The following is a 14,135-nucleotide window of genomic DNA, read 5'->3' on the forward strand; positions in this document are numbered from 1 at the left end:
ACAGCACAGGTACCGCAACATCCACCCCAGACCAATATATACTCCACCTTGGTTGTTGGAGTTGTGTGGGCAGGAGAAAAACACTTTCTCTAAATATCCATGCGTACGTCGACTTCGGGGATCGAACCCCGGCCGCCTGGCGGAAGGCCGGGGTATTAAACAGTCGACCAATCCGTCCATAAATACGAATATCGAAACACATTATTTAAATATATTCACTGTAGTCTGTACAGAAAGACAAACAGAGCAAATTGTTTTGTTTTGTCCGTTCCGTCCATTTAAGTCTCATCGGCTCGGAAAATAAACAAATATTAAAAATGCTGTAAAACACCTGTAGCAATAAAGCAAAACAGGGGAGATGAATGTTTTGCAATACTGAACAATACAGGATTAAAAAAAAAATAGCTGAGTCTTTCTATTTTACTTCTAATGATATCGACGATGTGTTCTTTTTAAACAAAGTCAATTGCATTTATCGTCATGTGTTTGCAATTAAGAACACTACAAACTCTTTTACATTAGTTGCTTACATCAATCTTTACATGCAACATTGCTGGTAGAAATGACTTATCAGTTAACTTATTTGAACGATAAGCGTGACAATTTTCATGATCCCATATTGAGTATTCTCTTTCTTTACAGTAGCATCCCTATTTCTCCAATCTGCATTGCTTGTACATATGATGTATATTGTTTTGTCGATTCTAAGCTCGAATTACGTTTTTTAACACTTAGGTATTATTTTGTTGTTTCTTTTAAATGAAAAGAAAATACCAGTATCAGATAGCTTTAGTATTTCCAACAATGGTATATTAGTAGTGCTTATATTAGTATGCTATCGTATAAACGTCAATGTTAACTGTGTAACGCTTTGCTTACACGCGACACTATTTTACTTGTACGGTTAACAGTAAAACACACAACACTATATATACATGTATACTTCCAAGATATTTATTCGTATCTTGTTCAATATATATATTAAACACAAACGGCTGTTTTAATGACAAATCAACAAATCATCTTGACTTTTCTCTCACGTCATTGAATTTATCTCTCCGCTGGTGTCTTGTAAAAGTTAACTGATTTCAAAGTGTACAGTATGATAAATGACCAATAATATTATCTATTGCATATGATACAGTATACTTAGGATTGTTCGGTGAACGAGTGACAATAATGATACACAAATCACCGAAGCGTATCTTGTTTATTTATTTGAGGTCATCTTAAAAGTTGCTGTATACGCTATAAAGAGATCCGATTCCAACGATGAACTACACGGTGATATTGATTTGTTTGCCGGTTGCGTGTTCCTTGCGTTCGCGTGTTCATTCAGATACGGATCGGAATCATCGTTAACTTCCCGAACATTAAAGATAAAAATAATATACACGAGAAAGGAAGGGGGGATACATGATATTGGAGAAAGCATTATATCTAAAAATAATAAAAATAAACAAGACTCGGTTGTAGATCGTTTTTATACTTCATTTGTTAATCCAAGCATTAATTCATAATTTGAATTCTTGATATTGTCTACACGATTGAACTTTATCACAAACAAGGAAATCTATTGTTATACTAATATTTGTTCAGATGTTGTCGGAGTGTTTCCTTGTTGAAACTTACCAGAGCATTACAGGAAACGTGACGATTAAAGCTAATCTTACCTTTTGTTACATAAGCTTATATCAGCGTCATTATTCAGGTAAAGGTTTGACCTGATTTTCTACACTCTGCTTTCGCAGTGCATGCGATAAGAATAAGTTGTGCAGGGTATGTTAGGAAGACCCATATACTTTACTTGATGTGATGACTTCAACATAATAAATGCCACATGAGGTTAAGCAAACGTTCGCCCGTAAGGAACATCTGCCTTCGATATCTTCGTTGTATCGTTTCGTTTGTTTTTGGTGTTGCCTCGGTTCATATTTTTGCATTTTCTTTGATACCAGTCCCTCCTCGGTTTCCTTTGATGTTTTGGTTTTTTCTCGATTCCTAATGTTTTGGGATGTCTTCTTGGATTCAAATGTGTTGGTATCCTTGCTTGTTTTGGGTTTCCTCGGTGCCCCTTATTGTGTTTCCCCGACAACTGTTGTCTTTTTGTAGTTTTGGCTTGTTTTCGGTTCCTGATGTTGTCTTTCGTTTGGGTGCTTTGCTCTTTTCGTATCAACTCTGCTACCTGATATTGTCCATTACTGGAATTAAAGAATAATTTGTGAACCGCTTTGAGACGACCTACGAACTAGGTTGTGATAAAGCGGAATATAAGAACCTCGAAATATTATTATTGTTATTGCTGTTGGCGCTGTGGTGTGTTGTCTTTTTTGTGTGTGCTACTTTTCTTTAAATGAGGTGTACCTTTACATTTTTTACAGCAATGAAATTTATTTTTATCTAAAATAGATAATAAGTCGACAGCAACTAAACTGCATTCGGTTATTCATTATCTGTAATACAATGTCGAATAGGTTATATTTGACAGTTGTAATTTCCTACATGTTTGGTCAATTTGGATTTTTAAACTTTGAAGGTATCGCCCATTGTTTGCTTTTAAACATCTGGTGAACCCGTGAATGGATACAGCGTTAGCGTAAGGGATCACAGAAGATAACGGCTTGATAGATCGTTTTATAGTCAACGTATAACTCGTGTAATGTATGTTTAATTGGTAGGAGTGTGTACATGGCCACTACTAAGTAGGAAATCCTTTAATAGCCAACTTATAACTAGTGTTATTGAGCTTAATTGCGTATTGCCCAGCATACAACAACGGGGGAGGCAGACTTATTTGCGGTAGCCGCCCTGTCATACAGGGACACAAATTGCGTCTGTTGTCTTGTAGCCTTTTCCGCCCCGAAACACTGTACAAAGTAACTTGCTATGTCTGCGGCCATGCAGTTGTTTCAAGCTATGTCATATTGCACAAGGTCATTTGCTACGTCTGCGGCTATGTCTCCTTTCATGCTAAGTCATTATGTACAAGGTCACTTGCTACATTTAAGTCTACAGTCATGTCGCCTTTCCTGCTACGTCATAATGTACAAGGTCACTTGCTATGTCTGCGGTCTTGCAGCCTTTCCCATTCTTTCACATAAGGCCATAACACTTTCATCCGTATACTTAATTATAGAGATTCATCTGGACTTTTTGTTTTGTTATGCCCCGCCATGTCAATGGTATGGTGGGGGTGCTGGTTGGGGTCGGGTTAGGGAGGCAGAGGATTTGTATGAGAATATTCTGTTACACTGTCACCATGTCTATTCCGTCACCATGCAATTTATTATTGTGACTCTACCGAAGACTTTTCTTATTCTCTTTTCATTAAAGTTCGTATACGTTAGCATTTTAGGGTCACGAGGTCAATGCAAATGTCACTTTTGCCATTTGTAGGTCAACCACGAGGTCGTTGGGCATTTGTATCTAACAAACGCTTTCTTATTTATTTTGTCATTCAGTTGTTTCAAGTTTAGTTTATTTTTATTGTATTTTTGTATTTTTCTGTCATTAGTTCATTTTGAAAGTTAAACACTTTTTTTGAGTTAACGGTACTTTGATGATACATGTAAGAAAAAATATAATAATAATAATAACTCCTTATGGTAAACAACTTTGCTTTATAAGATGGGATTTCGTTGTTCAGGCTTTGACAATTATATAACATATGGGAAGTGATACCACGATGATTTATATTTAATTAGTAAATAATTAAGAGCAGAAATCGTTGCTCTCTCTCATTAATTCATTAATATATCTCCAGTACAAAATATAATGATGAAATTTCGTTTGCATTACAAAAAGGATAACGGAATTCAATTAAGAATACATGCATTAGATATTGACAGATGTAAGAAGTAATTTGATATCAACATATTGTATTTTGCACATTTTGTCAAATAGAAAACAGCAGCGTCATTGCATAATGAATGATTCCTTACCCACAACGTGAATAAAATGCTTATGCACAAAATATAATGGATGGTAATAATTACGTTTATTTCAAACCATACAAGAATGTAGTTAAATAATTATATGTCTGTTTTATAAGGTTTTGAAAGTTGATAACTGTATTAGAATTTGGCAAGCAACGCAAATGAGCGCAGCTTGGTAGACATTGATAGGCAATTTTATGATTGTGGACATCCATGTTAGAATGTGTTTTAGTATCTTGAGAGAGGCGATTTACAAATGAAAAACGTATTTTGTTGAAACATATTTGAATGACCCGGTTGATTTAAAAGAAATTTTGTTTAGAAAGCCTCAGCTTACCGTTTACCTTAATAAAATCCCATTTTTAAACATGTACGAAAATGTATCATATCTGTAAAGGCTTTTGGATTTCAAACTGTATTCAATTAACTTAAATTATATGCCAGTTTCAATCGCTATCATGATGTTGTAAGTGTATGTTGGGAAAGGTATTGATATGATGCAAGGGTTTTTGCCCAATCCCTTGCGCTACGTCAACAAAATGTAAAGTCTAAAGTGTAAACAATCAATTTAATACTACAGCGAGAATTACTAGATATGTATTGCTACATATATGTTTTTTGCTGTATCTCCATAAATCTCTCATTGTTGGTAAAACAGCATTATCTGTGTTACGTAATTTGTGATTGTCTAGGGATGGTTCATGACCTTTCGATTTGCGGATTATATTTTGTTAGCGGAGGCCAACCACAAGAGAAGTGCATTGCGACCGCGGCAACCATGAATTATTAAGCGAGGTCATTGGGTAATGCCGATTTCAATAACAACACAATAAATAAATAATAATGTTTAAACAATTTAACAGTATTTCACTCAAACATCCATTTAAAAAAAAAAAATCCGAACAAAATCGAATTTCAAGAACGATTTAAGAACTGACGATATTAGAATTGACCTAAATATCTTCGAAAACTTTCAGTTTTAAGAAATATAATTGTGAACTTGATACATCCCGATACTTCCTAACGCAGCATGTAGGAAGTGAGCAATTAACTGTAGTACTGGCATAAATACACTTGATAAATGAATTACAAAATGTAAAGGAGGAAATAGCTGTTATTGGTTATAGTATAGCGACATTATAAAGGATGATAACAGAGTAAAATAAAATCGATACAGAAATTGTATATCATTTGATTTGCTCTAAGGTAGACAAAATGTAAAGTAATGCAGTTATATATTCTGGTTTGATTTATGCCAATAGTGGGGACTCAAAGAAACTATTAAATAGTATTACGATATAAAACCCAAAAAGGGATTTTGTACCTATTTTTCCTTTCACATGATTTTATCAATACAGTTCTTTTTCGGGTTGGTTACGAAATTTCTCAAAACATGAAAGTAAACAATCAACGAAATTTTACATAAACATGTACACAATTGAAACATATTAAGTTCCATATACTACACAATGCGTACTTTATATCGGGTGACTAATGAATTTTGCTGTCCTTTTCTTATTGGCGATTTTGACGCAAGCTGCTTTATATGGAAGGAGTCTAGTTTAGGAATGAAGCTTTAACAAGTATTTATCCTAATAGTGATAAAGAATGCATAGTGTTGTATGTATCGTCACCTGGATCCTTTCTATTATCTTTTGCATCACACTTGCAATTTCATGCCTGATATAAAATTATCTCCTGAACGGGAAAAGAAAACCCACTTAAAACTGCTAGTTTTTCTTTAATAAACATATATTATTCATTGGATAAACCAGACGTCAATCTCGTGGTTATTAATTATGTGATTTATGTATTGGAATATCTGGAACACTCAGTAGTGCCCGAGAAAAAATGGTACGACAAAACAGTGCCAGCAGCCCAAGAATAACAATGAAGGGAAAAAGTGATAAGTCCTTCGAAAGTGTTGGGGGAAGTTTTAAAAAAAATGCACAAAGTTCTTGTGCATATGGGTTGGTATTGAATCTGGTTTCATCGACATTGTCGCATTTCTACACAAGTACTCGATAAGTGAGTGCGACGCCCTCGCTGTATAATAATTAAATACTTGCTCTATAAACCTGGAAATTGTTAGGCCCCTGAGACCTAACGATACTACCTCGATCATTTTTACCAATGTATCACCAGGCTTTATGTCGTTGATTTATGCTTAAACGATCGGTTGGGCACGATGAGTGAAACATTTTCTTTTTAAATCGAAACCTCTAATTCATAAGGGGATATACATGTTGAAGTTCCCGTTTACTTCATTTTGTTAAAACAAACTAGGTAAGCATGTCAAAGCAGAGAGTAAGAAGGAAACACCCCCACATAACGCACTATATAGGATGTTTTTATGAGCTGTTTTAGGACTTGTTATCTATATCATTTATACGGTGTACCCTAAAATTCCTCATTGCATTCAAAACAATTGCAATAGGTGTTTAAGAATCAGTTTCCTAAATAAAACTGTCGAAGAATTGATGGCAGACATCCATTAAATCTACAGATAACAAAATGATATAAGAATAAGTCTCCCCCGTCTGGTACTGGGAAGGTCAGTTACTTTTCCAGTCATATGCCGTATTATGTAAAAAAATATCGCGGTTTATAGAATTTACGAAATATCACAAGTAAAATAAACGAAACGCATTTCAGTACTATATTGCTTTCATTGTGATTTGTTTAACATTACATCTTTGTTTTTCTTTCTTTGGTTCTTTCTTTGATGACTGTCGATTTTAGTAAAAATTGTGTTTATCGTTATATGTTGTGGATTATCGATTCGATGAATGCGCATAATATGCTCACGGTGTGTATTCTGTTGTACAGGTGGTATGGATGAGTCCGAAGATGATATTAATATCAAACGGAGATCGTCGGTTAATGGACGATGACCGGATGTCGGTTGAGCGTCCATATGACCCTGACTGGAATCTTCACATCCGTAAGGTTCGGTATGACGATAGGGGAATGTACCGGTGTACTTTGAATACGAACCCTGTCAGTGTCAAGGCCGTTCATCTCAGGGTCGACGGTAAGTAATATAAAGGTAATTCTATCCAAAATATATCATGTAAAGAAACGAAAACTATCCCGTGACTAAATACCCAATAACACATTATATTTGAATTCTTGACTTTGCTTTTGACATTGTTGAAACTAGTATAATCATTCCTAACAGTAGAGTTTTTGTAAAACCTTTGTAAAACTTGAAACAATTATTCTGAAAGATCATACTGTCTGCTTATGAAAATGAGCGTTAGGAACCTACTATCTTATTATATTTACCCCGCGATTAAGGACCTAATATATGAGTACTGTATAATTAGTACTTACATATCTTGCGGTTGTCCTGATCAAAACTTCCTGTATTTCGTTGGCATTCAATTTCGCAGAACAACGAATATGTCCAATATACAGGTTATTTTATAGTGAATGGTTTCAAATCAAATTAATTTGTCTCAATTATTCGGACGTAAGCGGGTACATTTAAACACGTTTTAATATTTGTGTTGGTCTGTTTATATTCACTTCGATTATAACTCATGAATATAATATCCACTGTGTATAAAATTTCGCACTTTCTTTGATTACCAAGAACAAAGCGAAATTAATCGTTATTTAGTATGATTGTACGATTGTCAAATTGCAATAGATCCAGCCTTTGATCATCTTAAACAGTGTGTAGTTTACACTACTGTTATTAAAATTTCTTTATTACATGTGCATGTTTAATTTTAATTGGTGAAACCATGAATATTCACTTCTATTAAAGAGGTCTTTACATGTAACACTCACTCCTTATGAAATCCGACTTAAAACCAATTATGAAGCTATGGTTAAAAAGGCAGGATAGATACATGTATATTTGAACACTCTTGTTACAAAATGTAGATACTACAATCATACCTCATTCAAAGTGTTACATATGAATAAAAAAATACATCTATGTACAGTTTATAGATGACATTAATAGTATGCGCACATAATGAGCTCATCGTTCGCACAATCGTGCAATTTAGCGTGTGTTCGCCCGTCGTGTGGTGATGTCCTAACAATTGTACGATTTGATACAATTGGTTCAGTATTACTAGTCTGAACCATCCATGAAATCTTTGGAGATGTTACCAATGAAAAATAATGCTATTTTAATCGCAGGTTGATATTGGAAAAGCGATACGTAATATTTGATAAAAACCCTAGGGCGCGCAGACTGAAATTTTAATTTAGCTTGAGCTGAAACCCCATCTTTCTACTTCCACATCTTTAAAGCGTCGAATATCACTCCTGGACTTAAAGGAGCCATGACTACATTCTGCTCTATGTCGTCACGTACATGTATTAAGGGATCCAAAATGGATTATGCATCGATAAATATATGTAAAACGAATACCTGCTATTTGTAAATGTGAGAGTAATGTATTTCATTTCATGAAAAATGAAATAAGCTCAGCTTTTATGGCAACTGACGTGTCCGTATACACGTCAACATTGCCTGTTGTTTGTGCCTTTATGATAATTCGATCATTTCTTAATAATATCCTTGCAGTGGCACCAGACATTAATGAAGAATGGTCCAGTAGTAACACGGTGGTAAACGAGGGAACTACGGTCGAGCTGCACTGTAACGCGTCCGGGGTCCCCACGCCGAACATACGATGGTACCGGAAAACCAAGTACACCTCTGCGACGGAAAAGGAACGTAAGTATACAGGTGGGCAGAAGAGGAATTAGTAAAAAGGTATCGACAAGGAACAGTGACACGTAAAACTAAAATCTGAGAGGACACTGAACAATTCAGTTCCCTTTGATAGAATGTTTTGAAGAAGGACAAGATTGCAACGATGACTCAGCTTAGTCTTGTGTTTACACTTCTTAGAATTGAGACATATCGGTCATTATTCACTATGATAAGATAATTCATAAATAAGCAAAGTGTGGTATCTTCTCTGAGGGTTGAATGAAAGTAAACGTGTATACGTGTACAACATATCCCCCAAGGTCTGGAATCGAAAAACAATATTGTTTCCCTCTGCATGTAAAGTCGGCATCAGATCAGTGCTTTAAAAACGGGGCAATTCAAACATAAACACATGTAAAGTTGGCATCAGATCAGTGCTTTAACAACGGGCCAATTCAAAAATAAACACATGCATATTACACACATGAAGAATGTACGTCCTTAAATCACTTAAGCTGTTATTAGGACACTAAGCCTTATTAAAACAAACCAAAACTGGTCAACTGCTTCATACAATTTACAGTTCCTGATAAAAAAAATATTCTCTTCCGACATCAGTTTAGCCTGCTGGATCGTTTCCATTTCACATAGTTTTTCAGATATGATGTTTATCATTTGATTTTGACAATGTTTCCTTGTTTGTCAGACATTTCTCTTCGAACAACTGTCATAGGATATATTTGCTCGGGTTTCGTCTGCAATATTTAAGGGTTTCAGATTAAATTTCAGCGAATATTTTAAATGTAATGCTACCACCGCGTGGTAGGAGACATACACTTTAAGAGACAACGGGTTGTTTTTTGTATTTCCACCTGTCTTAACGCAATTAATACTTGTTCTTCCTTGTTAATATCCATTACCAGTTTCAAATATATCTAACTCTGTGCAAACTTAATGACAACTTATTTGGCCAGATTTTGAGAAAGAGTAATATATTTATACCGATTTGAATCTTCATTTTGAACACAATAGACAAAGTTTTGAGCAGGGTGCCCACACATTAGTGGTACCAAACGTTCGTTATGATAATAGAAAACTATTTATATAAAAATTTCAGTTTAAAATCAACTTGAAAATATGTAAATATACAGGAAAAAACGTCACGGCACTTTCGTATTTTTCCCTGGTGTTCGTCAAGGAACTGTTTTTTGGCTATAACTGTCAAAAGAGTATACAATGTAAAACTTACTAATGTTACCAACTAAGATGGTAGTTGGGTAGTGAGCAAAAGTATTTTTTCAATTGTCGATACTTTGGCTCTTACATTTTTTAAACATGAGTTTTCTCACAACCTTTGAAACACTGTGGTTGTAATTGGATTCAAACGGTGATGGCATGTTGTTACATTGTACATGCAATAAATGTCAGTTAGTGTATACATTTACAAAACAAGCAGGTTAATATAACACTTCAATTTCGTCAAGGAACTGTATTTGGCTATAACTGACAAAAGCGTATACAATGCATGACTGACTAATGTTTTAAAGTTGGTAGTTGGGTAGTGAGCAAATTAATTTTTCTAAATGTCGATACTTTGGCTCTTACATTTTTTAAATATGATTTTTCTCACAACCTTTGAAACACTGTGGTTGTTAATGGATTCAAACGGCAATGATATGTTTTTAGTGAATACATTTACTTAACAAGCAGGTTAAAATAACGATTAAAAAATTCGGCTTTTCTCATACAATATTCACTCATTTGTGATCTGGATGCAAACGTCTCTAAAGTCTAAGTTATATTTCGTTTCATGATTGTTAAATAAATGTTGATGATGAGGACCTAGGCAAACTATTCAAACACATATTACAATGTTCCTCTACTACTTTAACATCTAAAGACCATTTAGATACACCCCTGTACTTTTGTAGATGGCCTATCCATCCCTTTTCCCTCGACAAAGAATAATTCTAGGACTTGGCTGTTGGTTATGTAATATCCCTTTGCTATACTCGTCTGGTTGCATATAAGCCCTTGTAATCCATACCGTCCCCTTTACTAACAAATCATTAAGAAACATATGAAAAATTCCGGTAGGGACATGGCTATAATTAGTCCTGTATGTTATATGATAAATCGTGGCACTACATCTCCTAGGAAAGGACAGAATATTCAAATGCACACATAGCAGATATTTTCAGTAAAATATATGACATCAGTAGATAAATGGTCTTGTGAAATCCTTGTCGCTGGAACCACATGACAATTGCAAGATAGGGGCAATTACCAAAGCTGACATTTGTCCAAAATACCGAAGCTGATATTGATCCAAGTATATATCATAGCGGCTGGCTTGTTAGTGTATGACAAATGGTGACTTCTATATCTCCAATATTTCATAGGAGTTAATAGGAATTCATAAATAATTTACGCGAAATATTTACCATAATTGAACTTTAAAATGCACTTAAATGCGTTGAAAATATAGTCTCCTGCCTAGGGACCTGATGCCAGTTGAAAATAATGGATATTTTCCAACAGTGACGCTGCTGAAAAGGTTGCAATATATGTTTTTTTTAAACAAATGTACATTGCATAATGGTATTAATTGGAATGCAAATACATAAACTGTATCGCATCGGAAATAAGTAGTTATTTATTTCAACACTAGCACATCATAACTCTGGATATAACTAATTGTACATGTGCTCTACATTAGTGTGTATCAAACATACGTTTAATGTTGCCGTTTGTGACCATTGCCAGTATAATCGACCATGAAGTTTCCTTTTCTTGTTAGCAACATAACAATCCCTTGGTGACAAACGTGCAAAAAAATTGCGTAGGTTATTATCGAGTCTCATTGTAAAGACAATGGAAGAGGAACTACATGTGTTTTCCTGCTTGCAAACCATTTTTTTGTTGAACAGAGTATGTTTAAAAGCAAACAATACGACATGCAATCAAATTCACAAATAGTCTAAAACAGTTTCATTTTTAGACTGCCTGTCGGTAACACCCACTGGGGAATTTAATGAAATTTATTTCATTCGTGTGTCGTGGAGGAAGTTCGGTGCCCTTAGTGCTGTTGAGATGTCAACACACGTTAACTGGTTCATGTCATCCAATACAAGCCAATGTTAGTAGACTGGAATAATACAATTTGTAAGGACTGTAATGGTATTATAACGGAGTTAATCTAGAGCGACTATATTCGTAAGACTAGGTTATGCTCGTAGGTGTAACTTTACGGTCATTTAAGTCTTTCTTATTACTAGGGAACGTAGACACCTGTTCGCTTTTTTATTACTTACTTTTAACTTACCATCAGAGAAATTAAAACGGAAGTGTTCAAGATAAAAGCATCATTTTCTATTTATTTTGCAATCTAAAGACATAGAGCAGAGAATATGTTCTGCTTATGTTTTGCAAAAGCATGCTAATTCGTTTGTCGAGTTCATTAACACGAATGCCGCATTATTCACATATTTGTGATATTATTTTGTACTTGAATCAAGGTAAAGATTATTTTGTAGCAAATAAATAAACATCCCTCACATTAAACATACGGGTATCATTTCGTTGTTTGGATCTATCACCATCGGTTCGTATACAAGTCATCCCATTTGTTTAACGCGTCGTCTTTGCAGGTTTACGCCATAGAGAATGCGTTAATAATATAATTAAAGCAAATAGATTTAGTTGTATAATTATTATGTACCTTATGTCATCGCTTGAGTTAAACATATGAAGTAGATTTACATATGAATTAGGTCACTGCTTTGCTTTTTACCACGACATTACGTTTTAAATCGTCGGGAGGGATGACCATGATATTACAATTGATGCAATGGATTTGTTTTTGTCTCTTCAATTCCAAACAGGCTGAAACCAATGAGACCAATATAAGAAGAGTTATTTTGTAACATTGGTCGCCTGAGTACATTTCGCATTTGGATGTAATTTTATCAGGTTCTCTATAAAACAATTAACAATTACTAAAAAGATGTAGTTAATGATTACATAGTTTATACAAACCGATTGCTATATAATACCTATTTTTTCAGATTCTTTTGATGGAGATGCAATGTAACTTAATGTTCGTTACATGTATGTACACAGGTCACATTGTGCCAGATTACTTACTTTATTAAACGTTCGATATATTGTTTGAAAAAACTTCAACCATTTACTCTAGGTCTAGTCGAACGTTTCTGAAATGCAAACGTGTTTAGCAGGGCCAGCAAAAACACTGCTATATAACAAACTAAATAACAGCAATTCCAAGTTGAATTGGGTTAGAAATGGATTAAAGCAATCGAACAGAAATACAATGAATTTATGTTTCCTGCAAGAATAATAATATTGTGGAATTATTTTGATTCTGATTTGTGAAACAGACCTCCTGTGTGTAATATAGGGGGTAATAGACCGCGTAAAGCCCCGTGCTAGCTAGCATTGTGACGCACCAAATGTGTGTATCGACCTGATCAGTACCCAGAGGCATTGGGACGATATCACAGCTCCTGCACTGATAACTAATATTCACCATTACCATCGGCACCTCCTTATCTATGCTCGGGATGGGTTCGCAGACACCTAGCCTTAATATAAGGGTAACACAACGATAGCGATAAATGAGCGTAGCTTTCCGTAAATAGAGTGTGAAAAAAATATCCTGAAAGCAAATCCTGAACACTGCTATACTGTTTTGACAAGAACTCTTTTATCGGTTGAATTATGTCATTCTTTTTCTGAGTGTGTTTGGTCATATATGTGCTCTTGTCTATGCTTAAAATGGAAAATAGACTTATACATTGTTTACGCCATTAACTATACTGCACCATGTTTGTATTACACACAGAAGGTGTGACTGCCTTTATCTTAACTTTCATTAATATCTCTTGTCTGAACTCTTCAAAATAGAATACTTCAACTTATTTATTTGAGTGGAAAATGAAATTGAGTAAGTTGTTGATGTAGGTGTAAGTTCTGATATGTTCGGGTTAGCACGGAGGTCTGTCTGATGTAGATCGTAGGCATGCGTGTGCCACATACATCAATTTAAAAATGATCGTTATACTGATGTCGTTTACTCGTTTGTCATGTAAGCATGTGCGTGCATCTGCATTTTGCGTGTGAAAAACATGAGATTATATCATTGAAAGTATGTATGTATTTATTGGCGTTGAGCAATATAACACAACTTTTTAAACTCTGTCGTTTGAGAAGGTCTATGGAATTAAGTATTGTAGAATAAATTTGGAAATAGTTTTCTGTTAGTCAAAGACAAGTAATAACATTCATTATTACAGTAAATGACGTGGAAAAATCATGCAATATGATTGGCTTAGACCTGCTACATTGTACATTCATACCGAACTTGATATAATGTGATATTCATCGCGGGGCACCTGAAGGTTGATACTCTTAATGACATAAATCAGCATGAATGCGTAAACATGTTTCTAAAAGTAGCACAACCCGTGTTTCCTTTTGGATTTCACACGGATTCTTTT

General features: G+C 34.7%; 1 protein-coding gene across 2 annotated transcripts in view; it reads left to right on the plus strand.

Moving 5' to 3' along the window:
• LOC110445698 (opioid-binding protein/cell adhesion molecule-like) overlaps nt 1-14,135 on the plus strand; it is a 149,232-nt gene that overhangs the window by 104,168 nt on the left and 30,929 nt on the right. For both annotated transcript variants that reach the window (XM_021490471.1, XM_021490470.1), the window contains exons 3-4: nt 6,765-6,969; nt 8,485-8,637. In XM_021490471.1, coding sequence (XP_021346146.1) covers nt 6,765-6,969; nt 8,485-8,637 — 358 coding nt within the window. The remainder of the gene's footprint in view (nt 1-6,764; nt 6,970-8,484; nt 8,638-14,135) is intronic.

Source organism: Mizuhopecten yessoensis, unplaced genomic scaffold, assembly GCF_002113885.1.
Source record: "Mizuhopecten yessoensis strain PY_sf001 unplaced genomic scaffold, ASM211388v2 scaffold2329, whole genome shotgun sequence".
NCBI classification, from domain to species: Eukaryota; Metazoa; Mollusca; class Bivalvia; order Pectinida; family Pectinidae; genus Mizuhopecten; species Mizuhopecten yessoensis.